This window comes from Stenella coeruleoalba, assembly GCF_951394435.1.
Source record: "Stenella coeruleoalba genome assembly, chromosome: 8".
NCBI classification, from domain to species: Eukaryota; Metazoa; Chordata; class Mammalia; order Artiodactyla; family Delphinidae; genus Stenella; species Stenella coeruleoalba.
Window position 1 is genome coordinate 69360295 of NC_137154.1, and position 24934 is coordinate 69385228.

The window sequence follows — 24934 nt, forward strand, 5'->3', positions numbered from 1 at the left end:
GGAAGGGGGGACCGCGAAGGGGCCTGCAGTGCATTCTGGGGAAATCTCAGCGCTCTCGTCTTTGTTTCCGGCTCTAGAGCAGCGTTTGGTTTCCCAAAAGCTCTTCCAAGGTGCGGTTCCCGGGTTCCCGGCTCCCCACAGAGGCGCACATACTTCCTCGGTTTTCGGCTGGCGCTGGGGTCCTGCCAACGCCGCCAGCATGTCTGGGGTGCGCGCTGTGCGGATCAGCATTGAGTCTGCCTGCGAGAAGCAGGTCCAGGAGGTGGGCCTGGATGGCACTGAGACGTACCTGCAGCCGCTGTCCATGTCCCAGAATCTGGCGCGTCTGGCCCAGCGGATCGACTTCAGCCAGGGTTCGGGCTCCGAGGAGGAGGAGGCGACGGGGGCAGATGGCGACGCGCAGGACTGGGCGGGCGCCGGGTCCAGCGCGGATCAGGACGACGAGGAAGGTAAGGCCCGTGTCTTTTGCTCGAGTCTGCTGGGCGGGTCTGGGGGTCCCGGTACCCGCCCAGGTAATGTCACTCTGCCTCTCCTGCGCCAGGTGAGATGCTGTGCGTGGAAGTACTTCGAACGCAGGTACGCGAAACATTAATTGTGCTCTTCGTCACCTGGACAATTTAGGCCACTGCATGACTCTTAATACTCCTTATTTTTCTGCAGGTTTCCTTGAGTGGGAGCGCTTGAGGGACACTGTCACTGGTGAAGTGTTTACGTTTTTAATAGAGCGTCTGTAGTGTGGCACACCCTGGTTCAGAGCCCTGTAGTTCACATCTCGGCTGTGATACGTATTAGCTATGGGACCTTGGACTATTTACTTTGTTTCCCTGTGCAAGGTGGATGATTATAGTAACACCTACTGAAAGGAGATTTGTATTGACTGGAATATGTGATAAGATCTAAGAGGTAGTCAGAGGCCAAATCATATAGAGCCAGTAGGCCAGGATAAGCATTTGCTTTTTATTAGAACGACAGCTGAAAGTTTGAAGGATTTTAAGTAGACAGATGATTTTGTTTACAAAAGATCACTCTGGATGCTATATAGTAAATGGATTATAAGGAAAATAAAACTAGCTAGGAGAGAATTATAGAAGTATGTGTGGTTTTTGTATTCTTATTGTCAAGAATAAAAAAACATTAACAGTTCTTGAATTAGTTATGTGAAGAAACCCTGTGTAAATGGGCATTTAAAGATGGCATTTCAAGCCAGTCGTGTTAGGACAATTAGGGATCCGTTTGGGAATAAAAGGTAAATACTACCTCAGACCTCACACAGAAGTATTTCCGCAAGGATTGAAATGCAAGTGAAGAGAATAAAACAAAATATTGGAAAGAAGTTATAATCATATAACTTCGGGATTAGGAGAGATCTTCTTAAGCAAGATAGGAAACACAGACATTATAAAGGAAAAGATAGGTATAATAATAGGTATATTAATTACATAAAATTTTAAAATAATAATGGAAAAATATGCCATAAACAAAGTAAAAAGATAAATGACAGACTGGGAAAAGTATATGCAACACATATGACACACAAGTGGTTGACACCCCTTATGTTCAAAGAGTCCCTTGAAACTGAAAAGAAAAAGGCAATTCATTGGAAAAATAGGCCAAAGATATAAACAGTTTGCTCACAGAGGAAAGACTTCAGATCTCACACTAGTAGGGAGAAGCAAATGAAAATATCATTAAGATACTATTTTCATGCATAAGATTAGTAGCAATTTAAAAAGATTGTTAATATCTCGTATTGGGAATGTGAATTTTTAGAGCCTTTTTTTTTTTTTTTTTTGTGGTACGCGGGCCTCTCACTGTTGTGGCCTCTCCCGTTGCGGAGCACAGGCTCCGGAAGCGCAGGCTCAGCGGCCATGGCTCACGGGCCCAGCCGCTCCGCGGCATGTGGGATCTTCCCGGACCGGGGCACGAACCCGTGTGCCCTGCATCAGCAGGCGGACTCTCAACCACTGCGCCACCAGGGAAGCCCTTTAGAGCCTTTTTGGGTGACAGTTTGGCAGTTCAGTATGTATCAGAATCTTTAAATGTGCATCTCTTTTGTTTGTTTGCTTGTTTTTGTTTGTTTTTGGCCACGCCTCACGGCTTGTGAGATATCAGTTCCCTCACCAGGGATTGAACCCGGGCCATGGTAGTGAAAGCTGGAATCCGAACCATTAGGCCACCAGGGAACTGCCAGTGTGTATCTCTTTTGAACCACTAGTATCATGGCTAATGATTTAACCTACAGAAAAAGTTGACGTATACACAGATGTGTGTTCAAGATGTTTACCACTGTTAGCGTTGTTGCAACCAATCTCCATGACAGTTAAACAGAAATGAGTAAACTTACTGTACACCGATGTTCCAGAATATCATACAGTGTTAAAAGGATGAAGTAGATCTGGAAGTGTCTCTAGGACATATTAACTTGGTGGGGTGGCGGGGAGAAGCAAGCAACAGAAAAATGGGAGTATATGTATGTAAATGCATAGGAGAACATTTGGACGGGTACGCCCCAACTGTTAATGGTGACTGCCTGTCAGGAGGGGAGAGAATTAGGGGTGGGGAATAAAGGGAAACTTTCACTTTTTACTCTATAACTCTATTGTTTGAACTCTGTACAATGAGCCTGTATTCATGAAATTTAATTTTTAAAAGTGATTAAGAGGTTGGAAGATGTGTTACTAGTGTTTACTATCTGAATGCTGCCATTATAGGTCATTTTTATTTTTGTACTTTTCTGTGTATTGGAAACTCAACAATTACTTTTTCAGGTTTTGAAAGCTGGAAGAAAAAAAAGTTATTAAGAAGGCTTGCATAAATTTTACAGGTTGAAAGCCTATCATGTTGTAATGTTAGAGTTAACTTAGGAAATTAGATATCATATTTGTTTTGACATTGTAGGAATACTAACTTAAATGTTAACCAAGATTCAAGAAAGGGTGGAGAGAATGAGATAAAATAGGGAACAATTTAAAATAGAATTCATTATTTCTTCTTTTAGTACTTTTAAACCTCTAAATGAGCCTTCTATAACTAATACCTGTGTATTTCTCTTTTTTTCTTTCTCTTTTTAGGGTTGGTGAAATTTCAACCTTCCCTTTGGCCTTGGGATTCAGTGAGGAACAATTTGAGAAGTGCCCTGACAGAGATGTGTGTTCTCTATGACGTTCTCAGTATTGTTAGGGATAAAAAATTTATGACTCTTGATCCTGTCTCTCAGGATGCACTTCCTCCAAAACAGGTATTTGTGGGATTTGATTGAATAATGGTGCAATTTTCGTAAGTCCCAGGACCATCTTTTAGACTGTGTGCCCATTGTTTCCTTTTCCTTAAATGCAAAATTAAGTCCAGATGAAGATTTAAAGATTAACTCTCGAGTTCTCCAAAAACTCAAAATCCGGTACTGTAATATTATCAAAAAATTGTGACATTTTTATGAAACTTTATTATTTTGACTCTTATACAGCAGCCAGAAAACTTTTATTAAACTTGGCTTTTTGGAAGTATGTCTCCATGAATTGGTAGTGATTGTGGATATATATAATACATAGATTTTGATTTCTCATCAGTTTTCCAGTTATGGACTTTGATCTGAAGTGTACTGAGTGCCTCGAAAGAGTGTACGTGTGGGTTGGGGGGAGAGTGGCATACATAGGAGAGGAATGGCAGTACAGAGAGTGGAACCTAACCTAGGCTGGGCCAGGTTGATGCAGTGTTAAGTTCTGATTTATAGTCCACTGTGGTGATTTGGTTTAACACAAATCTTTATTTGAGTTGACCAAAGAAATAGGTTGCGGTTATTTTTAAAAAAAAAAAAAATTATTATATGTGCTTTTCGCCCTTCTCCGTGCTTTTCTTTAATTTTTAAATTTTCCCTTGAGTAGGTATTTTATTGTTGAGAAAAGTGTATCATTTTAAAATCATTTAAAAAATAATACAGAGCTACACTTTTGGATTGTTTTTGATAGAATCCTCAGACGTTGCAGTTGATATCTAAAAAGAAGTCACTTGCGGGAGCAGCACAAATCCTACTGAAGGGGGCAGAAAGACTGACTAAATCAGTCACTGAAAACCAAGAAAATAAGCTACAAAGAGACTTCAACTCTGAGCTTTTGAGACTGCGGCAACACTGGAAACTTAGAAAAGTTGGAGATAAAATTCTTGGAGATCTGAGCTACAGAAGTGCAGGTATAGATTGTTGTTTAAAATATAGTTTTTCAAAAACTATAAATGGTAGGTTGTAATGTTACCTTTTTGGATGGGAAGCGGGGCCGCACCGCATGGCTTGTGGGATCTTAGTTCCCGGATCAGGGACTGAACCTGGGCCCTTGGCAGTGAAAGTGCCGAGTCCTAACCACTGGACTGCCAGGGAACTCCCACATATTCTTCTGTAATAATATTATTTCTCAGTTACATGTTACGTTTTGAAGTTTTAACTTCTGTGCCCATAAGCCTGAAAAAGCTAAAATTACCCTTATCACAACCTATGTAAATATATGTATAAATAGTTTATATTCAATTTGGAAACACTTTAGATACATTTAATTGAAAGTTTAGAGATAGGGTTTATGTGCTCATATACCCTGAACCATAATTGACATTTAAGTCAGAAATAAGGAGGTAGGGTTAGAGTTCTCAGTCACAGGCTTACCAGTAACCCTCAAAAACTGGGCATAAATGGAGAAAAGAAACTTCTCTATTCCTCCTTATTCTGTTTTTCTCCCTAAAGTCTGCTAAGCTGTTTTCATATCCTGGGTGAGGAGAAACAGTGGTGAAAACACTTCGCCTTCCTTTTTCTATTCAGCCAGGGTTGCAACACTAACTTAAGGAATATACTTTGTTGAAGTATATCAGAGTTTAATCTTGAATATCTTTTGGTATACATTCTTTGTTGTTGAGCTATGATATATAATAGCAGGTTTTTCGAGGTAATTATGGTACTGTCTTTAAGCTGCTGAAGTATATTCAGAGGATACAGGAAAAGTTTATGAGTCACAGTTCAATGGGGTAAAAACTTTGAATGTCAAGGGATAAAAAAGCAAGGAGCCCTGGCTGTGATCACTGGGGTAACAATAGTAGAGTGATATTTTAAAAGGATTCATTTGTCAGAGCAAGCCATCATTATCCCAAAATTAAAGGAAGGTAAATTGAGGTAGTTAAGTACTGGAGGACCTACATGCCTTAACGTTGATGTGAATTGGGAAATTTTGAATTCTGAAGGTAAAGTTCTATCACAAAGATGAATTCGAGATGACAAAGACATTTTTACATTAGGTAGTCTGTAGAAGCAGTGCTATCTGGCTTTGAACACTGTAAGCTCTTCCCAACAAATAATTATGTGCAAGAACTTTACCTAATTTCTCTCTATGGGATAGTCACCTGTGTTATAAAAGGATTTGATTACATTCTGGTTTTAACTGCAAGAAAATCTTGAACATCTTCCCCTGTTATAAAACAGCAGTTACATTTATCTACCCACTCCTCTGGTAATTCAGCAGCCCAAAACAACTATCCCAAACTTATGCCCTACATAAAAAGATATCACATGAAAGTCGAGGAATTGGTTGAAAAAACGGTGGTATACACACTTTCCTTTTGTCCTTCTCTTACTGAATTCAGAACCCTTTAATTGCAACTGTATTACAGAGACTGAGCTCCAGAAGTTTTTAATCTCCAAAGTTTAAATTTATGGAAGTATCTTCTAGAATTATATTCATTTTGTCAAAACTCCATTTGAATAAAACAGTTTGGATGGCCTGTAGAGTTCATATTATTATGATACCATTAGACTAAGGCATGTTATTTTTTTAAGGTAAATAACTCTTTTCTCCTGCTTCCTTCCTTTTGTTTACCACGCCTCTCCCTTCCCCCAAAACACACGTTTTTCATAGGAACTTAATTTATGCTTCAGTGATGTGTATGTGAAATATTATTATACACTTAATAATTTGTGTTAAATTAACATGTTAACTGGTTTTCATTTTGCTATTTTTAATACGCCTTTAGGATCTCTGTTTCCCCATCATGGTACATTTGAAGTAATAAAGAATACAGATATTGATCTGGACAAGAAAATACCTGAAGATTACTGTCCCCTTGATGTCCAGATTCCTAGTGATTTAGAGGGGTCTGCATATATCAAGGTATTTGTCAAAGTATTTTTCAAGTAATTTCTTACTAATAGCCCAGAAGCTGATGTGCTAACATTTTTTCATGTTATTATCATCACATAGGTTTCAATTCAAAAACAGGCTCCGGACATAGGTGATCTTGGCACAGTTAACCTCTTCAAACGACCTTTGCCTAAATCCAAACCAGGTATAGTTATGTTCTATCCTCTAACTTCTGGTCTTATCTAAGCTTATATTTACAAATGAACTGAAGATAAACATAGATAGGAAAAATAGGTACTTAGGAATAAGAGCAATTGGAAATGTAAGTATTTATAATTTGTTAATTAACCATTAGTGAATAGCTGTGTGATCTTTTTTTAAAGATTGAACTTATTTACCAGTTTTCTCTGTGTAAAAGAAGTAAAATGTTTTATATGCCATAACGCACTGTTTTCTAAACTTTTGTCATATGTATCCAAATCATCATTTAAGCTAGTTAATACCTAATATAATTAGTTAATTAATATATACGTATGTCCCTGTCTTTCAGGTTCCCCACATTGGCAGACGAAATTAGAAGCAGCACAAAATGTTCTCTTATGTAAAGAAATTTTTGCACAGCTCTCTCGGGAAGCTGTTCAAATTAAATCACAGATCCCTCACATTGTGGTGAAAAACCAGATTATCTCTCAGCCCTTTCCAAGTAAGTGCAGCCTACCCTTTTGAGATTTATAATTAGGACTTTGTGGTTTGGGGAACAGGACAGAGTGGGTAGCTATTTGGGTGTGCTGAAGGAACAGTTAGAGCAAAGAGGTAGTGTGAGGTCCGTAATAACAGCCAATGAAGTATGCAACACAGTCAGCACTGCTGACTCTGTTCTGGGTCCTCAGTAGTGTCACTCCTGGGCTTTAAACAATATAAGTTAAAGTTTGTCCTAGCAAGGCTGTTATTGAGTAACAATTGCTTTGAGGTGTCTGTGCCAGCACCATTTGTGGAAGATTTCTCAGGGATCCTGTCTTATTGTCTAAATGAGCTGTCAATTAGAAAATGCTTAGTTTAAAAAAAATTTTTTTATTTTAATTATTTATTTTTTTAAATATTTTATTTATTTTGTTATTTGGTTATTTGCGCTGGGTCTTAGTTGCAGCAGGCGGGCTCCTCAGTTGTGGCTTATTTGTGGCATGCGAACTCTTAGTTGCGGAATGCATGTGGGATCTAGTTCCCTGACCAGGGATCGAACTCAGGCCCCTGGCATTGGGACCGTGGAGTCTTTGCCACCAGGGAAGTCCCTAGTTTTTATTTTTTTATTGAGGTATAGTTAATGTATAATAGTATATAAGTTTCAGGTGTACAACGTAGTGAGTCACAATTTTTAAAGGTTATATTCCATTGATAGTTGTTATAAAATATTGGCTATATTCCCTGTGTTGTACAATATACCCTTGTAACTTATTTATTTTATACATAGTGGTTTGTACCTCTTAATCCCCTGTCCCTACATTGCCCCTCCTGCCTCCTTCTCCCCACTAGTAACCACTAGGTTCTCTCTATCTGTGTGTCTGTTTATTTTTTGTTATATTCACTAGTTTGTTTTATTTTTTAGATTCCATATATAAGTGATACACAGTGTTTGTCTTTCTGTGACTAATTTCACTTAACATAATACTCTCAAACTCCACCCATGTTGCAGAGGACAAAATTTCATTCTTTTTTTTATGGCTAAGTAGTATTCCATTGTATATACACCACATTTTCTTTATCCATTCATCTGTTGATGGACACTTACTTTGCTTCCATATCTTGGCAATGGTAAATAATGCTGCTATGAACATTGGGGTGCATGTATGTTTTCCAATTAGTGTTTCTGTTTAGAAAATGCATAATTAAATATCCATAATATTCCTAAATTTGTAGAGATTGAATTTAAAATATTATTCAAAAGCAGTTAGACTTACCTAGAGATCAATTTGTAATTAGCTGCACTTGTTTTTTACATAAATTCTGAGTATCTTCTTAGATCTTGTCAAGGGAATAGGTATTAGGAGTGAAAAATTTCATCCTGATTCTCATGGGAACAGGGAACGATATGTCTTCTAGTCAGTAAGACCAGATGTTAACTCTGTGTTTCATTTCGTTTTTAATTTAACATCTAGAAGAAATAAATTAACATATAGTTTCCGTTCACCTGTCTTTAGCCACAGCTCAAAGTCAGCAGCCACATTGTAGGTGAACAGAATTTGAATTGTTAAAATATATGGTAGTTTATTATATTCATGAGTAGTCATTTTGGTGTAAAAATGTTGATCACGAAAGCGTCCTTTTAAAGTTCAGAATGTATCTTTTGAGAATGGGCTGTGATTATACTTTATGAAAACAGTTTGTGCCTTTCCATATTATAGGTTATTTATATCTGTCCTTATTTTTATAAATAGGCTTGCAGTTATCTATTTCTCTGTGCCATTCTTCAAATGATAAGAAATCCCAAAAATCTGCTACTGAGAAGCAAAGTCCAGAGGACCATCTTTATGTCCTAGAGCATAATTTGCATCTACTGATTAGAGAGGTAATGAAGTAAATGTTTTTCCTTGCATTGTGGTAAGAGTATCCACAGCAGTGAATGTACACACACTCCCCTCTGCTGAGTCCTCATTATTCATATAGCGATGACATTCAGTAGCTGTGCTGTGAAAGATCCTTGCTATGGGCTCAGGGAATACAGAGATAATCAGAATACAGTCTCTATCTCCAAGCATAGCTTCTAGTGGCAGAAGTACACCACAGGTTTTATAGAGAGGTGTAAGAAATGCATGCTAGAGGGTATTCTGATTGGGTAATCAGGGAAAATATCTTGCCAGAGCCCGTGAAAAGGATTACTTGAGTTATTTCAGGATGTATTCTACTTACACATCATCTAGAACTATGTTTCCAGAGTGCTGGTTCACAGTTTAGGATAATTTCAAAAGACTCCCCTGAAAATCTTTTAATAGAAGTACATATTCCAGCCTTCTCTGCCTCACCCCAAAATCTGGTTCAGTCGTTTGTGGTGGTGCAAGAATCAGTATTTTTTTATGTTCCTCAGATGGTTCTGTTGTAGCCAGGTTTGGGAACCTCTAATCTAGGGTATGGTGGAATAATTATCTATTGATTTCAGCTTGAGAGGGACCCTTCTCTTTACAAACTCACATTAAATGTGGCCTAGTAGATGTTAACATTTATCTGTGTGCCAAGACTGCCTTTATGTGTGGTTCAGATCCATTGCTTTCATGTTTCCAAAATGTGAGCCATGTTTTGATCGAACATTGTGTAGTTAATATGTGGGTATTGGCTGTTTAAAACGGCTGTTCTTGTTACAGTTTCATAAACAGACCTTGAGTTCCATCATGATGCCGCATCCAGCAAGTGCACCTTTCGGCCACAAGAGAATGAGACTTTCGGGTCCTCAAGCTTTTGATAAAAATGAAATTAATTCAATACAGTCAAGTGAAGGGCTCCTGGAAAAAATAATTAAACAAGCAAAGCATATATTTCTGAGGAGTAGGTAAGGACAGAGTTACTATTTTTCTTTGAAATTGCAGTCCTTTTTCCTTTGTTAGTTATCTTTATTAGTTACATTATTTTTTGGCATGCTTTAATTTTTTTTCCGGGGAGATGGAAGTGGCTATGGTAGAAGAGTTTATGGTCGTAGATGGTCCTGTCAAGTTTGGGGAAGACTTAGTTAGCGCCATTGCCCATGTAACTTAATATATTGTTTCTAACACTGGCACTAATGTTTCCAAAGGTGACTGACTAGGGGACCTGCCGTGGGACACCAAACTTTCTTCAGTAACCCGTCCATGGGATGCTCTTCCTGAACTGATTTAAACCTTTTTTGAAGCTTTCCCTATTTTTTGGTTGTCACACATTTCAGGACTTTGGACGGCACTTTCCTATATGTTGACTTATTTAATCCTTAGCTCTGGGGCAGATCATGTTAACCCATTTCTACTGATGAGAAGATTGGGGTTCAGAGAAGTTGTGCAACATGCTGAAGGTTACACAGCTAAAAGGTTAGCAAAATCAGGATTTATGCCCACGTTTATGTAACCCCAAAGCTCATTTTCTTTCTTCCATACACATCATTTACAAAAAAAACTTGCATGATTGGACCTAAATGAATGTCTCACTTCCAAATGCTAAAGGGTGCGCTTCTATTTTATTATTGGGCGCTTAGTGAAGAGGTCTGTTTTTACTTCATTCACGATTGCGCCTTGGTGGTACTCAACAGGTGTGGGCACACTGTTTTTGTGAATGACATTTGATTTTTGATTTTTGTTTTTTTCCTGTTAATACAGTCATGGTTTTATTAGCATATTAGTCTTTGGTCTCAGAATGGAAACTTAGTAAAATGAATTAGGAAGACATGTTAGAGACAACAGCATGATACAGTGAAAGGAGTAAGGAGTTTAGGGTAAAAGATGCATTTAAGCCAGGGCTCAATGACTTGCTAAGTAACTTTGGGCAAGTTAGTTAATATCTGTGGCCCTCTATTTCTCTGGCAACTGGGGGTATACGAGTCTGGTCTTAGGATCAAATTGAACAGTATATACAGAAGTTCCTTATAAGCAGTAAGAATATTATATGTTAGATTATTGTTGTTACTTTCCATTATAAAAGCTATTATTTTGAGTATATTGTTAATCTTGCAAATTTCTGATTAACCATAAAGTTAAATATTCCCTGAAATAAATGAAGGGCATGGAAAAAGTTATCTTTAGAACGCTTATAAATTTCTGAATAGTAGTTGTAATCTTGGAAGCAGCAAAGTTTTAAAAATATTCCCTTTTCTCCCCTTATATATAGAAATAATGTTCCAAATGTATCAACCCATCTGTATAATTCCGTACAATTAACATGTTCATATATTTTTACATACATTTGAGCCTTGAGCAACACAAGGGTTAGGGGTGCCACCCTCTCTATACAGTTGAACTTACAGTCGGCCACCAAATAGGCAGTTCCTCCTTCTCCCAGGTTTTGCATTCGTGGATTCAGCCAACCAAAGATTGTGCATATTGTAGTAATTATTTAGTGAAAAAAATTCTCTTATAAGTGGACAGGTGCATTTCAAACCCATTGTTCATGGGTCAACAGTATATGTGTCAGGGCATGTGTATCTTTTTTATTTTTTAATAAATCTGGTATCATAAAGTTTTATACCCTGCCTTCAGAGATATTTTAATAGCTGTGTAATAGCCCATTGTGTGACTAATCCATGATTTCGTTTAACAATTCTCAATTGCTAGATACTTTTTTATTCCCAGTTTGTTGATAGATATAATACTGAGATCAAAACTCTCACATACATATTTATCTGCTGTAAAAATTTTTGAAGCACTGCCAGGGAAACAAATCACAGAAAAAGAAGGTAAAGTTAAAAATGGATTGAAAGAAACCAGTACTAGAGCAGAAGCAGGATAAAAGAGCAAAGCCCAAGCCTGTTGGTGTAAAAACCCCTTGTCCTCAGGGGCTGTTCTCATTTCTTCCATTTCCTTCTGGCTTTTCCTTCTCTTTCCAGTGAAGTGCTAGAATCACATTTTAGAAACTGAGGATCTCAGTAATTTGGTTAACTTACATATTTGATGCTTTGGTTCTAGGCAGTGGCTTTTCATTAGTGTGTATAAAATATAAAGGAAAGATTATTGGCTCTGGAGTTAGACTTTCAGGTTTTGTGCCCCAAACAGTTACAAACTTTGGGCAAGTTACTAAACATTGCTAAACTGCTTTTGTTCCTTCTGAAAAATGGAGGTAATGATAGTAGTGTCTACTATTGTTAGTAAAGTTAAAATAATTCATGAAAGCACTTATTATAGCAGTTGGTACATAATTATCGCTGTATGGATCTTATTTTTCATTTATATTTACCATATTTTTATCACTTGAAGGGTCTTATTTTTCATTTATGCTTACCATATTTATCTTTCCTGGAGTATAGGTTTTAATTGTGCAATAAGTCTCTCTAGGTTCTCTTGAAAATGATTATAATTCCATGACAGTAATGGAATTATAATTCCAGGTGCGGGTATGTCCCAAGTCACTTGTTACCAGGAATCAAGTACTGATATTGATTGTGAGTAATTATGAGTAAATTATGAGTAATTTATATTCTTTACAGAGCTGAGGTTAGTACCCTGGAAGTATACTTCTCACTTGTGTTCTGGTAAGATTTTCTGAGTGGCAGAAAACAAATGGAGTTAAAAGGAAATCAACGTGGCGTGAGAATGTGCCGTGATGTGAAACTGAGAACCAGCACATCAGAGCTACATCTGACCTTTCTTTCAAATCTTTGCTTTTCAAATGATGGTATTTTCAAAAAGTAGTCATCTGTTTTTCAAATAATCGTAAAACTGATAAGTGATTTATCATCTTATTATTTTATATGGTAACTTTATAAAAATTTTAACTTATTTTCTTTAAAAGAACTGCTGCAACCATTGACAGCTTAGCAAGTCGCATTGAAGATCCTCAGATACAGGCTCACTGGTCAAATATTAATGATGTTTATGAATCTAGTGTGAAAGTCTTAATCACATCACAAGGCTATGAACAAATATGCAAGTAAGTATCAAAAAGAAGTTGTTTAATATGTTAAGTTGCTTTTTATGTATTGATGTTTGCTGAGTGATTATATCAAGATTTTGGTTTTTATTTGCCAGGGTGGCATAACATGCAAGTAAATTATGTCAGCTACAGAGTGTTTTTAAGAATGAAAGGTAAGGACTTCGCTAGCAGTCCAGTGGTTAAGAGTCCGTGCTTCCATTGCAGGGGGCGTTGATTCTATCCCTGGTTGGGGAACTAAGATCTCACATGCCGCGTGGTGCGGCCAAAATACACAGGAAAAAAACAAATAAACCAAAAAAAAAAAGATGTAAGAATGTCTAAAATAGTCTCTGTTAGGTAAATGTCACATATTTGAGCTGTGGTAAGGAAGGAACCCCAGCTTTGAGCGGAAAGCTGCCACGCTTCCTCAGACTCCGATCCGCTTCAGTTCTTGCCTAGAGGCTGTGGCTAGTCTGGGGTATTTGAGGTGAGGAGGGCCGTTTATATTAGAGCCTATCCTTTCCATAGCGTGCCTAAAACAACCCCTGTGTCTTAATCCAGTTCATGATTATGCCCTTAATGACTTTTGTCCCCAGCATTCCTGGAGGAGCAGTCTACTTGATTTATATTCATAAATCACAAGTTAATATACAGATAGTAGATTGGTGGTTGCAGTGGTGGGGAGTTGGTGAAGGTGGTCAAAAGGTACAAAATTCCAGTTATAAGATAAATTAAGTTCTGGGGAAGTAATGTACAGCATGGAACCTATAGTTAATAATACTCTATTATATATTTGAAAGTTGATAAGAGAGTAATCTTAAAAGTTATAATCACAAGAAAAAGAAAATTAACAACTATATGAGGTGATGGATGCTAAAAAAACTTATGGTGGTGATCATTTTGCCATATATACAAATATCAAACCAGTATGTTGTACACCTTAAACGAATACAATGACATTGTCAATTATATCAGTAAAACTGTGGGCAGTAAAACTGTTAATATAATTAGCTGGTGGCCATGAAAGACATTTTGGGCTTCCATTTCAGCCTCTTTGAAAATTAACAACTAGAAAGATGGAGCTGAGTCCCCTCCTCCAGGTCAGTCTGAGAGAGTATGTTTATCAGGGTCTGTATGTTTTATATTTCAAGCTTTAGTTGCTTTATTTCAGGCAGACGTAACTAGCCACAGTGGTCTCTCAGTGAGCAAAACACAACTGGAAACGAAATCACCACCCTCAGGAGTCGGGGAATATAATAATATATACTATAATAATGTATAGTATAATAACACTATATTTTAATAGGGATGTTTTAATTCTCTTTTTTTATAAAAATGAAAGATAGTAGACGAACATGATTTAAAGATCAAATAGAGAAGGGAAAAGAGTATACAATGCAAAGGAAATCAGTGTTGAAACTTCTTGGAAAAGGTTGGTGGAGTGGATCATGGCTTTCTTCCCCCTCTACCTAAAGAAATAATGAAATAATTGGGGTGCCTTGGGGGTGTGGTGGGAGAGGAAGTGTTGAATATATGAAACAAAGTTAGTGTACGTTTTTAACTGTTAAGGCTAGGTGACGGGGTCATCGGCTTTCATTATACTATACTTTTGTGTGTGTTTAAAATTTTCCATAATAAAAACTTAGTGAGCACAAAGGAGAGGAAAAGAAAAAATTGATCAGCATTGAATTATTTACATCTAGAACTAAGACCAAACAACTATGGGATTATGGTTATAGAATCCAGTGTAAACGTTCTAAACTTCTGTGAAGAAAGGTTTGTGATAATGTAGCCTTGATAGAATCAGGACAGGAGAGGAAGTAGAAGGAAGTGTAGAATGCCCTTTTCCCCATCTTCTGTAGCTGGTGGGGTCATCTTATGCTATTTAAAATTGAAAGTAATTCTCTTTCTTAAAGCTCCCCAACTTTCTATTGTTGACCATTTTAGTTGGATGCCAGCAAAATAATTTGTACATATGTAAACATATCTATAGGATAAACTCCTCCAAGTGTAACTGCTGTGTCAAAAGATAAGGACATTTAAAATTTTGATTAATGTTACCAATTTGCTTTTCAAAGTGGTTACAAATCCCTCTTCCTCTTTTTGTTTAAAAAAGGAGAATTTTAAAATTTCGTTAGATTTATAAGTCTTTTCCTTTAAGCCTTCTGAATTTTTGTGTTTTTTCTTGGAAAGAAATATGTAAACTTCATCAAGATTACAGTTTTATATAGGTAGTTGCCAAAATGCTTTATTCTTAAATATTTGCTGTAAAACAAAGTTAGAAAAAAAGAGGTACTGTCAAATGTGGAAAGAAATAATGCTATTTTTTTCCACATTTGTTCATCTAGGTTATTTGATTTGGAGAGTTTTGTGTTTCATGTACGTGTCATATGCTAAAAATTTATAAATTAGCTTGGAAGAGTTTTGTGATCTGCGTATATATTCATTGGCTATTTTACGAGTTTCTTTGTTTGACCTTAGCTTAGTTTATAGAGCGTACGTATTTTGACTTGTTTGCTGATTACTTCAGGAGAGAGTGACGTTAACAAACCCTATTTTCCTTTCTGTATGAGAATTCGACCTTTGGTTAACTCTCGCTCTAGTCTCCTAGTAACTTGATAGGGAAAGATGCCATGTGTGTTACTAGGCAACACTGCTTATGGCAGAAATGATCCCAAATTGGTAAAATGGTTCTGGACTGGGAGAAATTATAAATCCCTGATGGGGACAGCTTTGGATTTCCCAGGATGGCGTGACTTCTAACAGTGGGCAGTGTCTCTGGTGGGCACCCTGGAAACCATGCCTGTGGAGCTGTTAAGGGTGCGTGGCTCCTGTGAGGAACCAGGTTGTTGCGTCAGGGCAGGTCCCACGTATTCTCAACGTGGATCTCATTTCATTGCAGCAATGGTGTATTGCTGCAGTGTTGACAGCTGGAAGGCCTGCCGTAGAAGAGGAGCAAGGGCTGTTGGCCTGCTGGCACGCTGTGCTTCCCCCACCGTATCCTTCTGAGTAGACTGCTGCTTCGTGGCCTACAGTAGTTTAGAGAGAGTCTGATGGTTTCCATTGAACCTAAGAAAACTCTCCCCCGTGGGTGTTGGTGTAGGTTATCAAAACTGTCTGTTATATTCTTTTTCTTTGACGTTAAGGTTTTTGGCATTGTGTAAGGTAATTTGCAACATTTCTGATGTTTAGTATATGTGTCTCTAAAGGTCCATTCAGCTGCAGTTGAATATTGGAGTTGAGCAGATCCGAGTCGTACACAGAGATGGAAGAGTCATCACTCTGTCTCATCAGGAGCAGGAGCTGCAGGACTTCCTTCTGTCTCAGGTAACAGTTACAGCTACAGGTCTTGAGCCCCTTCCACTCATAACTAGTGAACGAACAAAGTGGGGAAGAAGTACAGTTATTTTTAAAAAGCCATTTTTTCCTGCCACCTAATGTCTAGTGCACATTTTACAACCTACGGGCTAATTGAAAGTGTTGACAAACTATCCTAGATTTGTTTCTACTCTTAGTTTGTATTTAAGATGCAGGACCGGTTCTGAGACTATCAGACTTTTTTCATTTCTCATGTTAGCCAAGATATACCACCCCTCCAGGACCACGTGAAAGTTTAGAATTACTAACCCAAGAAAACCAGAGAAAGGGAGATCAGATACGAAGCTATAGTGTCCATTCTCCATAATGATAAGTGGAATGTTTTCCTCTTGAGCCCTAAGCAAGTGTTCCTCTTATTAAGGGACAGTATGGAGAGTGCCGTCACAAACCTTCTTTGTGACACTGGACAATTTTCTGGACCTTTCTTTCTTCGTCTGTAAAGTAAGAACAGTATTTTTCCTACCTTCTTCATGGAGTTGTGATGACCCATTGAAATATGAGTTATGGGAGAAAGGGTAGGTTTTGAAATGCTAATGAATCTTTCACATAAAACACATATTTATGTTTCACATAAAATTTTTTGAAAATACTGACACTCTTCATCCTAGAAGCAATAATCTTTTATACTGATTGCTTACGTGGTACCAAGGGAAAAAAATGCATTCGTGAGGTATGGCAGCTCTCGGTTGATTGCACCTAAAATGGCTTTGGTCGGCTTACGCATACACGCAGAAACATATTGAAAGCCTACTGAATAGCTTCCAGAACTGATGAGAAGTCTAGAGAATAAGACTTGCAAATGGATCAGGATCAAAGGAAGCTAGATAGAACCACAGCCAGGGCAGTGCCACTACTGATGCCATCCCAGCACTACTGCCTTCATCGCTGGGACAGAATGCACTCTTGAATTGCCCCGTGTACCAGTCAGGGTCTTAACCGGAAATAAGTGGCACATTCAGGATAATTTCAAGAGTGTCTGTTTGCTAAGGACCTAGTTATAAAAGCTGGTAGTGTAGCCATATGGATCAGCCTCCCAGGACAGAGCAGGGTGGAGAGTGGACTTGAGGGGGTTAATGGAAGATACTCAGCTGCACACCCTGCTACTACTTAATTGTTGCTTCATAATCAGTGATCCAGGTGGGAGGTTCCAGTTGGCCAAGTTCAGGTTGTATGCCTGTCTTCCAGCTGCCAGTGGACAGGAAAGCGAGTATTAGGCTGTTTCAGCTTCTGCAGTAGAAGGTGGGGTGCTGTTCGCTTCCCTCAGGGGTCACACAGGAGGATTCCTCAAACATAAGACAGGGTTCCTGTGCTAGGCACTGAAAACCCCAACAGAAGGTTATTTTACAGTCACGATGTCAAGTCACTGCAAAGTAAATACCCACGCTGATTGTCAATGAAGTTTCCTTTTTCATTCGCAGATGTCACAGCATCAGGTGCATGCAGTTCAGCAGCTAGCCAAGGTTATGGGCTGGCAGGTCCTGAGCTTCAGTAATCACGTGGGCCTTGGGCCCATAGAGAGCATTGGCAATGCCTCTGCCATCACAGTGGCCTCCCCGAATGGTGACTATGCTATTTCAGGTACTTTCTGCTTCTCTGAATGTGAAGAGACCTTTGGGAGTTTGGCCTTAACATTTAGCTTTAACAGTTACTCTACTTAATAGTAATTTATCTCTGCAGTAGGTGAGTTCATGCAGTAATTATACTGAGCATTTATCTCATCATAGCTGTTATTCAGAGCAACAGATTATTACTTCTCTTTTCTAGTAGTTATAAAAAATGTCTTGCTTGGCAACACATTTTCCTAAGAGATTACCTGAAAAATGCCAAAACTTTTAATGGATAAATGCTTTTTAAAAATACATTGCTGGGGGGCTTCCCTGGTGGCGCAGTGGTTGAGAGTCCGCCTGCCGATGCAGGGGACATGGGTTCGTGCCCCGGTCTGGGAAGATCCCACATGGCCGCTGAGCCTGCGTGTCCAGAGCCTGTGCTCCGAAACGGGAGAGGCCATAACAGTGAGAGGCCCACGTACCGCAAAAAAAAAAAAAAAAAAAACACTGCTGGGGAGTTCCCTGGTGGTCCAGTGGTTAGGACTCGGTGCTTTCACTCCATGGTTTCACTGCCATGGACCCAGGTTCAATCCGTGGTCAGGGAACTAAGATCCCACAAGCCACATGGCCAAAAATAGATAGATACATAGATAAAATATCTATACTGCTGCAAATATGCAAGAATAATATTTGATCCTAAAGATGGTCAAGGGATGGAACAGAGAGGTGTTTTATGAAACACCTTCTATGAGTGGGGCACTTTGATAGGCATGTATACATACTGTCTAGTTGAAAATTATATATGGTTTTAGTGTGATCTTTTCTAATACCTGCTCTAAATATTTGAAAGAATGGATAATCAGAAATTCTTCCCCACAGGATCAGAGCTTGTGAATCTGCAGGCTTGATCATTGCTAGGCCCTTACTGATAATTTCTTTTCTTCTTTCCTGGGTTATAAAGCCTCATTAAAACCTAAAGTTTATATTTGGAATAATCTTTCCTCCATCCTTTCCAGTTCTGATTTTGAACATTTGAGTTTATCACATAGTAGGTATATATTAACCAAGTCATTGAATGATTGGGTTGTCAAGTATTTTAGAAAAAAATAATGATGTTCTGAAAATGTATATAGGACATTTGACTTTCCTAAACCAACATTCATCTTGCCACATTTTTATAGTGCAAATGGTAATTCATGAGTATTTATACCAGCCTAGTATCTATAAATTAGTAAATTTTCTTTCAGCATATTGAACCTGAAAAGCACTTTTACATGAGCACTTTCAAGTTGATAGACAAACAATGTTTTTATACTCATGGAAAATGAAGTTGTGTGATCTTTGTTGTCTCTAGCTTGGAAAATGAGTATATTGAATTTTTGGTTTTGTTCCACAGTTCGTAATGGCCCTGAAAGTGGCAGCAAGATTATGGTTCAGTTTCCCCGTAACCAGTGTAAAGACCTTCCAAAAAGTGATGTTTTACAAGATAGCAAATGGAATCATCTTCGTGGACCGTTCAAAGAAGTTCAGTGGAATAAAATGGAAGGCCGGAACTTTGTTTACAAAATGGAGCTGCTTATGTCTGCACTTAGCCCTTGTCTACTATGATTTTCTTCCAGACCAGTTTCCAGATATTTTTTTCCAGAGAAGTTTCCAGAAACTTTGAGAAATGTTTGCAGATCAACTATAAGCACAAGGAAAAGGAATCTTCCAAAGGAGTATTGTTTTTAAAAAGTCATAATTAGCAAAAGTTTACCTAGCATTTTGAAAACTTTCACTTTATAAGTGACAAGTGCTTTGAAATGCAAAAGTTTATTTACAGTTATAGGGTATACAAGTATGGATAGATGTAAATACTTTTTTTTTTTAATGCAGTTAACTTGAACTGTTACTAACTTATGGATTTGAATTTGCTTTTTAAAATACTCCTTTGGGGCTTCCCTGGTGGCGCAGTGGTTGAGAGTCCGCCTGCCAATGCAGGGGACGTGGGTTCGTGCCCCGGTCTGGGAAGATCCCACATGCCGTGGAGCAGCTGGGCCTGTGAGCCATGGCCACTGAGCCTGAGCGTCCGGAGCCTGTGCTCCATAATGGGAGAGGCCACAACAGTGAGAGGCCCGCGTACCGCAAAAAAAAAAAAATATTCCTTTGATGTTGACATCAAATAAAGCATATGGTTAAATTCCAGACACTCTGAACTCAACCTCAGTGAATTGTGTCTTTAATTGACTTGTTTCATTCCACTATTTATTGCTTAAGAGTATTTAAACACTCTTAAGACCCAGCTTTCATACAGGAATTCCCTCCAGTTGAGAGAAGCAGATCCTTTCCCTGAAGTGCAACAGAGTACTCTCCAGCCAAAGGAGCCTGTTCTCCACTCCCTACCAGAGCTATTAAAGCGAGCTCTTGTATTAGTGGATAAAGTACCTCTTCCTCTGATTGTCTTTGTTATGCATGCCTGGCTCTACTACTTTGAGAAATTCCTTGGAGAGTTCCAGCTGAAGGCCTGGAAGGCAGACTGTATCTTTAGTGTTTCCTCAGGTCCCTCCTTGGTCTGTTTTCCCACTTGAAAGACCTCATTTGCCTTGCCCCACTAGGCACCTGCTCCTGCCTGGCCCTGCCCCTGGCAGCCCTCAGCTTCAGCCAGCAACCCTGGATTGCTTCTTCCGACTAAAGATTTGTCCTGTCTTACTCCATTAGCTCTCTGCATTTTCCCAGGGAAAATACAAATGGAGTAATGGAATACATTTTGCAAAGAATAAATAACATGAACTTCTTGGAAATAGTGCCCCAGTCCTAAAATATGTCTGAGGAACTTCACTTAATAATGTTCCCAGTGAATTTGAGGTTCTTGCTTTGTCGAGAAAGAATTTGGAGACAAAGTGATAGGTAAGAAGTGGATTTATTTAGATAGAAATACACTCAAACATGTGGACCATCTCAGAAGGCGAGAGAGTGCCCTGAAATATGGCATGGTTAATTTTTTTTTTTTCCCTTTTGCGGTACGCGGGCCTGTCCTCTTGCGGAGCACAGGCTCCGGACGCGCAGGCCCAGCGGCCATGGCTCACGGGCCCAGCCGCTCCGCGGCATGTGGGATCCTCCCGGACCGGGGCACGAACCCGTGTCCGCTGCATCGGCAGGCGGACTCTCAACCACTGCACCACCAGGGAAGCCTGGCATGGTTCATTTTTATGGGCTGGGTAATTTCATAGGCTAATGAGTGGGAGGATTATTCCAGTTTTTGGGGGGGAGGGGTGGAGATTTCCAGGAAGTGGGCCATCACCCACTTTTTGACCTTTTATGCTTAGCCTCAGAACTGTCATGGTGCTGGTAGGTGTGTCATTTAGCATGCTAATATATTACAGTGAGTGTATAATGAGTCTCAAGGCCCACTGGAAGTCGAATCTTCTGCCATCTTGGATCTAGTGAGTTCTAACCAGTTTTTGTCATGTCCTATGGCCGTGTCATTCTTTTAAAGGTTGTGCCATTTCTCCTTCCCTCCTGTTTCGTTCCCCCCTCAGAGATTTTACTCCCATATTCTTATGGGAAGCAGAGGGGTGATGGTCTGTCTTCTACAACTGCTTCAGGGCTGAGTAGGGGCGTCGACCCTGCCTGTCAGGGAGTAAATAATCTCTAGATGCCTGATCTAGGGGCCACAAGGGCAGGACAGCTTGTTTTAAGTCCGTATGGGCCGTCATCTTGATGTGGAACTGTTGTAACTGTTTCCTTAGCCTTCCTATGAATCTTCTTGATGATGAAGCACATTTTGTAACAGTGTCAGAGTACAAAAATATCTATAAATGACAAAAGACTTAAAAGGCTTGATTAAACCTCTGATTACATTTAATTTAACATACAAAATAATCCTAGTTAAATACTTCTCTTTGAGATACCTCAGGGGCCCTCTAAAATATCCCAAAGTTATCTGGAAATCAAAAGAACTTTAATTAAAATTTGGTATTTGGGAAGTTTGTCAAAAAGATTTAAAACACTTGGTCAAATAAGATCATAGTTGTGAGACAATAGTTACTTAGCCAAAGTGACAATAAAACATTTCAAGCACAAATACAGAACAGATCACTTAAAAGGTAAAGAACTTAAAACCTGTTACCAAAGACAGTCTTGTCCTTTTAAGAGAGAGAAAGGCCAAATTCAAGTGTTGCACCAGCTTACTTTTAAAATTCATTTACTCAATTAAATTTATTCTAAACTTAGTCAATCCTGACCATGCAGAAAACCCTTTTCTCAGGGTCCACTTTCCACAAACCTTTTATCACCTATATCCATCACTTAATTTTTTTCCATCCAGAAACAACCAGAAGACAGACTTTCTTTTCCCTTAATTAAATGCAATTCCATTCCTCACTCTTTACTGAAAACACGCAACAATCTACTTAAATGTTTTTTTCACATCGAGTTACTTTTCTTGTTGACAAATCCGTAACGGAATAAGGTCTTATTTGACCTCTAGTAAACCTGGGTACAACAGAAGTACTATACTTAACATTGATGACTCTAAAGACATGTCTATATTAATCAGACCAACCAGCTTAAGCCACCTTTAATACCAGATATCAGTCTAGTATTGAATATTTCCCAGAAGACGTGAGCCTGAAATTCATTCTGGCCAGTTTTATATTTCTGAGTATTTATATAAGCTATAAGGACTTAATTTCCTTTAAGCCAATGAAATAGAGCTCTTTTATGAATTAATTTTGGTAATAGCATACATCTACAACACACATAGATACATACGAACACACAAACACAGACACCTCATAGTTCCCATTTCAAAATTTCAGCCCCCGAGTCAGGTACAGTAATATAAAACCCATCATTTACAAGGAGTTGGATTCAAATTGGGCTTCTGGCAGATGGAACAAATCCAGGTCACCTGTCTAGATGGCTAAACCTTTTTTACTAATATTTACAGAAAAGACACTTAGGATTTCTATTGATCTTTGACAAGTCAAGTTCAAAATTACTTTACCTTCTTTCAAAATTTGCATTTTAAAAAGATGGCAGAGATAAGGGTTCCTGAGAAGACCTTTACCCTCTTTCAAAACTTGCATTTTAAAAAGGTGGCAGAGATAAGGATTCCTGAGAAGACCAGGTAGGATTGGAGTAGTACAGGGAGATTGGCATGGCACCAAAAGCCCATAATTAATGAATTTTGAGATTAGGGGGGTTGGAGGCCTCTTTGAGCCTCTGGTTTTATGGGGTATTGGTGCCCGGAAGGGAAGTAATTAGTTTCCTGTAAGGTGATTTTTATAGGAGTGACAAATTTGTTTTCCCTGGGATTCCCTGATCCCAGACCTGTGGATCTGTAAGTTTTTCAATTTCTGGGGGGGGATATTTTGGGTTGGACTGTCCATGTCTCGTATAATACATAGTCCAGCCGAAAACACTCCTTGGCTTTGGTCTTCAGGGAGAGTAAGAGTTGCCCCCAAGACTGAGAAAATCCCTTCCCAATAATGGGCTGGGGCATTCAGGCATGACAAGGAGCTTGTGAGTTTTAAGACTTTCCCCAGGTACAAGTTAGAGGGGTGGTGGAATGTTTTAATTTTGGCTTTCCTTCAACCCCAACAATAGAGCAGGGGCAAGGGGCAAGGGGCCCAGCACGAGAAGTCAGGACAGAATTAAGTGGCTCCTGTGTGCACTAGAAATTGGACAAACTTACCTGCCACATCAGTGGTCACCCACAGTTCCTCCCGTGTATGATGACTGTCTTCTCAGGAGCCTTGGGAGGTCCCAGGTCCTGTCAATTAACCACTGCCATGACTGGCATGGGGGAATATCCTCACTCCCTTTGGAGCTGGGGGCAGTCCTTCTTCCAGTGGCCCATCTTCTTGCAGAGTGGGCATGGCGTTTTGGGTGTAGGCTGGGACCTGTTTCCTGAGCATTCCTTGCTCCAGTGTTCAGGACTCCCACAGCTGAAACTGTCTCTTTTCCCTGGTGGAGGTCTTCTAGGGGTACTTTTAGGGTGACCAGGAAGGAGGTGGCTTAGGTCTCGTCATGACAGCTGCCAAAAGCCTGGCTTGCTGTTGTTCCTTCCTTAAATCATGCTGTTCCTTCTTTTCCTCCTCAGCTTGATCTCTATTGTTAAAAACACTGAAGGCTGTGTCAATAAGAAGGTTGAGAGGGGTTTAGGGCCCCATGGCAAGCTTTTGAAGCTTCCGACAGGGTTGATTGGCTAATGAAGTGTGTTGCAAATACAATGTGTCCCTTGGAAATATTTGGGTCTATATTCATATATTTTCTGAGGGCATCTACCAATCGGGGCTGAAATAGGGCTGGATTTTCATCTTGGCCTTGGGTGATCTCTTTAACCTTAACATAGTTAACAGGTTTAATTATTTCATCCCTTCAATGAGGTGAAGGATCATGTGATCCCTACTAGTGATACCAGGCTGGCCTGGTTGATAGTCCCAGCTGGGATCCATTAGAGGCACTGATGTCAGGCCCAAAGGATATCGATGTGGTTGGGCAACATGTAATTGATCAGCATATGTTTGAACCTGTGCCCAAATACGGGCCTTTTGTTCACTAGTGCAGCAGTGGGAAAGGACAATATTTTCATCCTTCCAGGTAAGGTCAAAGGAGAGAGTCAGTGCCTGGAATTCTTCGGTGAACTGGCCAGGGTCCTTCAAGAATCTGCCTAAGCAGGTGTGGCATTGGTTAAGGTCAGACAAGGAAAACGGGGTGTGGATTCTGGTAATTCCCTGAGGCCCACCTACTACTTCCTGAAGGGGGCAAACAGGCTCTGGCTGCATTTCTGGTACGGAAGGGTGAAGAGGCTTATAGGGCGGGGGAGAGGCTGAAGATGGTGGAAGAGTGTTGGGGCCCGGGTCTTCTGCCTGGGGCTCCTGTTCGTCCAGGTGTGCCACTACAGAGGGCTTTTGTGTAGCCTAAATGGGTCCCAGCCGGCCAGGTTCCCTAACCCAGGACTTGCGAAGCTCCGGGTTTTCTCTCAGGGCCATAAGAGCCTGTACGTAAGGAACTTCTGTCCCATTTCCCCTGCCTTTTGCAGAAGATGTCTAACTGTAGGACTGGTACTATAGTTGAGGCTTTCATTTGCTGGCCAGGCCTCATCGGCCTCAGGTTTATACTGGGACCAGGCTTCATTACAAAAGAAAATGAGCTTTTTCGTTTCAAAGAATCTAGAGAAAACTTGTCCCAGTGACTCAGATTGCAACCAAGGGGTGAGTCCTTGGGGATGGAGGAGGTGTTTCCCATGGTTCCTTCATGGAGAGGATGCTCCTGTACCAGACAGGAGCACTAGGGTTGGGAGGTCCCATGGGGGCTCTCTAAGACAGGACCGGTTCC

At 39.5% G+C, this 24934-nt stretch overlaps 1 protein-coding gene across 1 annotated transcript; it reads left to right on the forward strand.

Annotated features, from left to right (window-relative positions):
* Positions 1-24934, forward strand: MED17 (mediator complex subunit 17). Its single transcript, XM_079930337.1, has 12 exons — positions 1-449; positions 3072-3238; positions 3966-4185; positions 6004-6140; positions 6231-6315; positions 6661-6813; positions 8543-8673; positions 9464-9648; positions 12567-12704; positions 15896-16013; positions 17483-17642; positions 19008-24934. The coding sequence occupies exons 1-12, from the start codon at positions 200-202 to the stop codon at positions 19217-19219; spliced, it is 1956 nt and encodes a 651-aa protein (XP_079786463.1). The 5' UTR covers positions 1-199; the 3' UTR covers positions 19220-24934.

Bases quoted from the DNA above. Each gene is read 5' to 3' on its own strand.
- MED17 (XM_079930337.1), top strand. From the start codon at position 200: ATGTCTGGGGTGCGCGCTGTGCGGATCAGCATTGAGTCTGCCTGCGAG. The intron at 16,014-17,482 runs GTAACAGTTACA...TTTCATTCGCAG, and splicing joins AGGACTTCCTTCTGTCTCAG to ATGTCACAGCATCAGGTGCA. The intron at 17,643-19,007 runs GTACTTTCTGCT...TTTGTTCCACAG, and splicing joins TGGTGACTATGCTATTTCAG to TTCGTAATGGCCCTGAAAGT.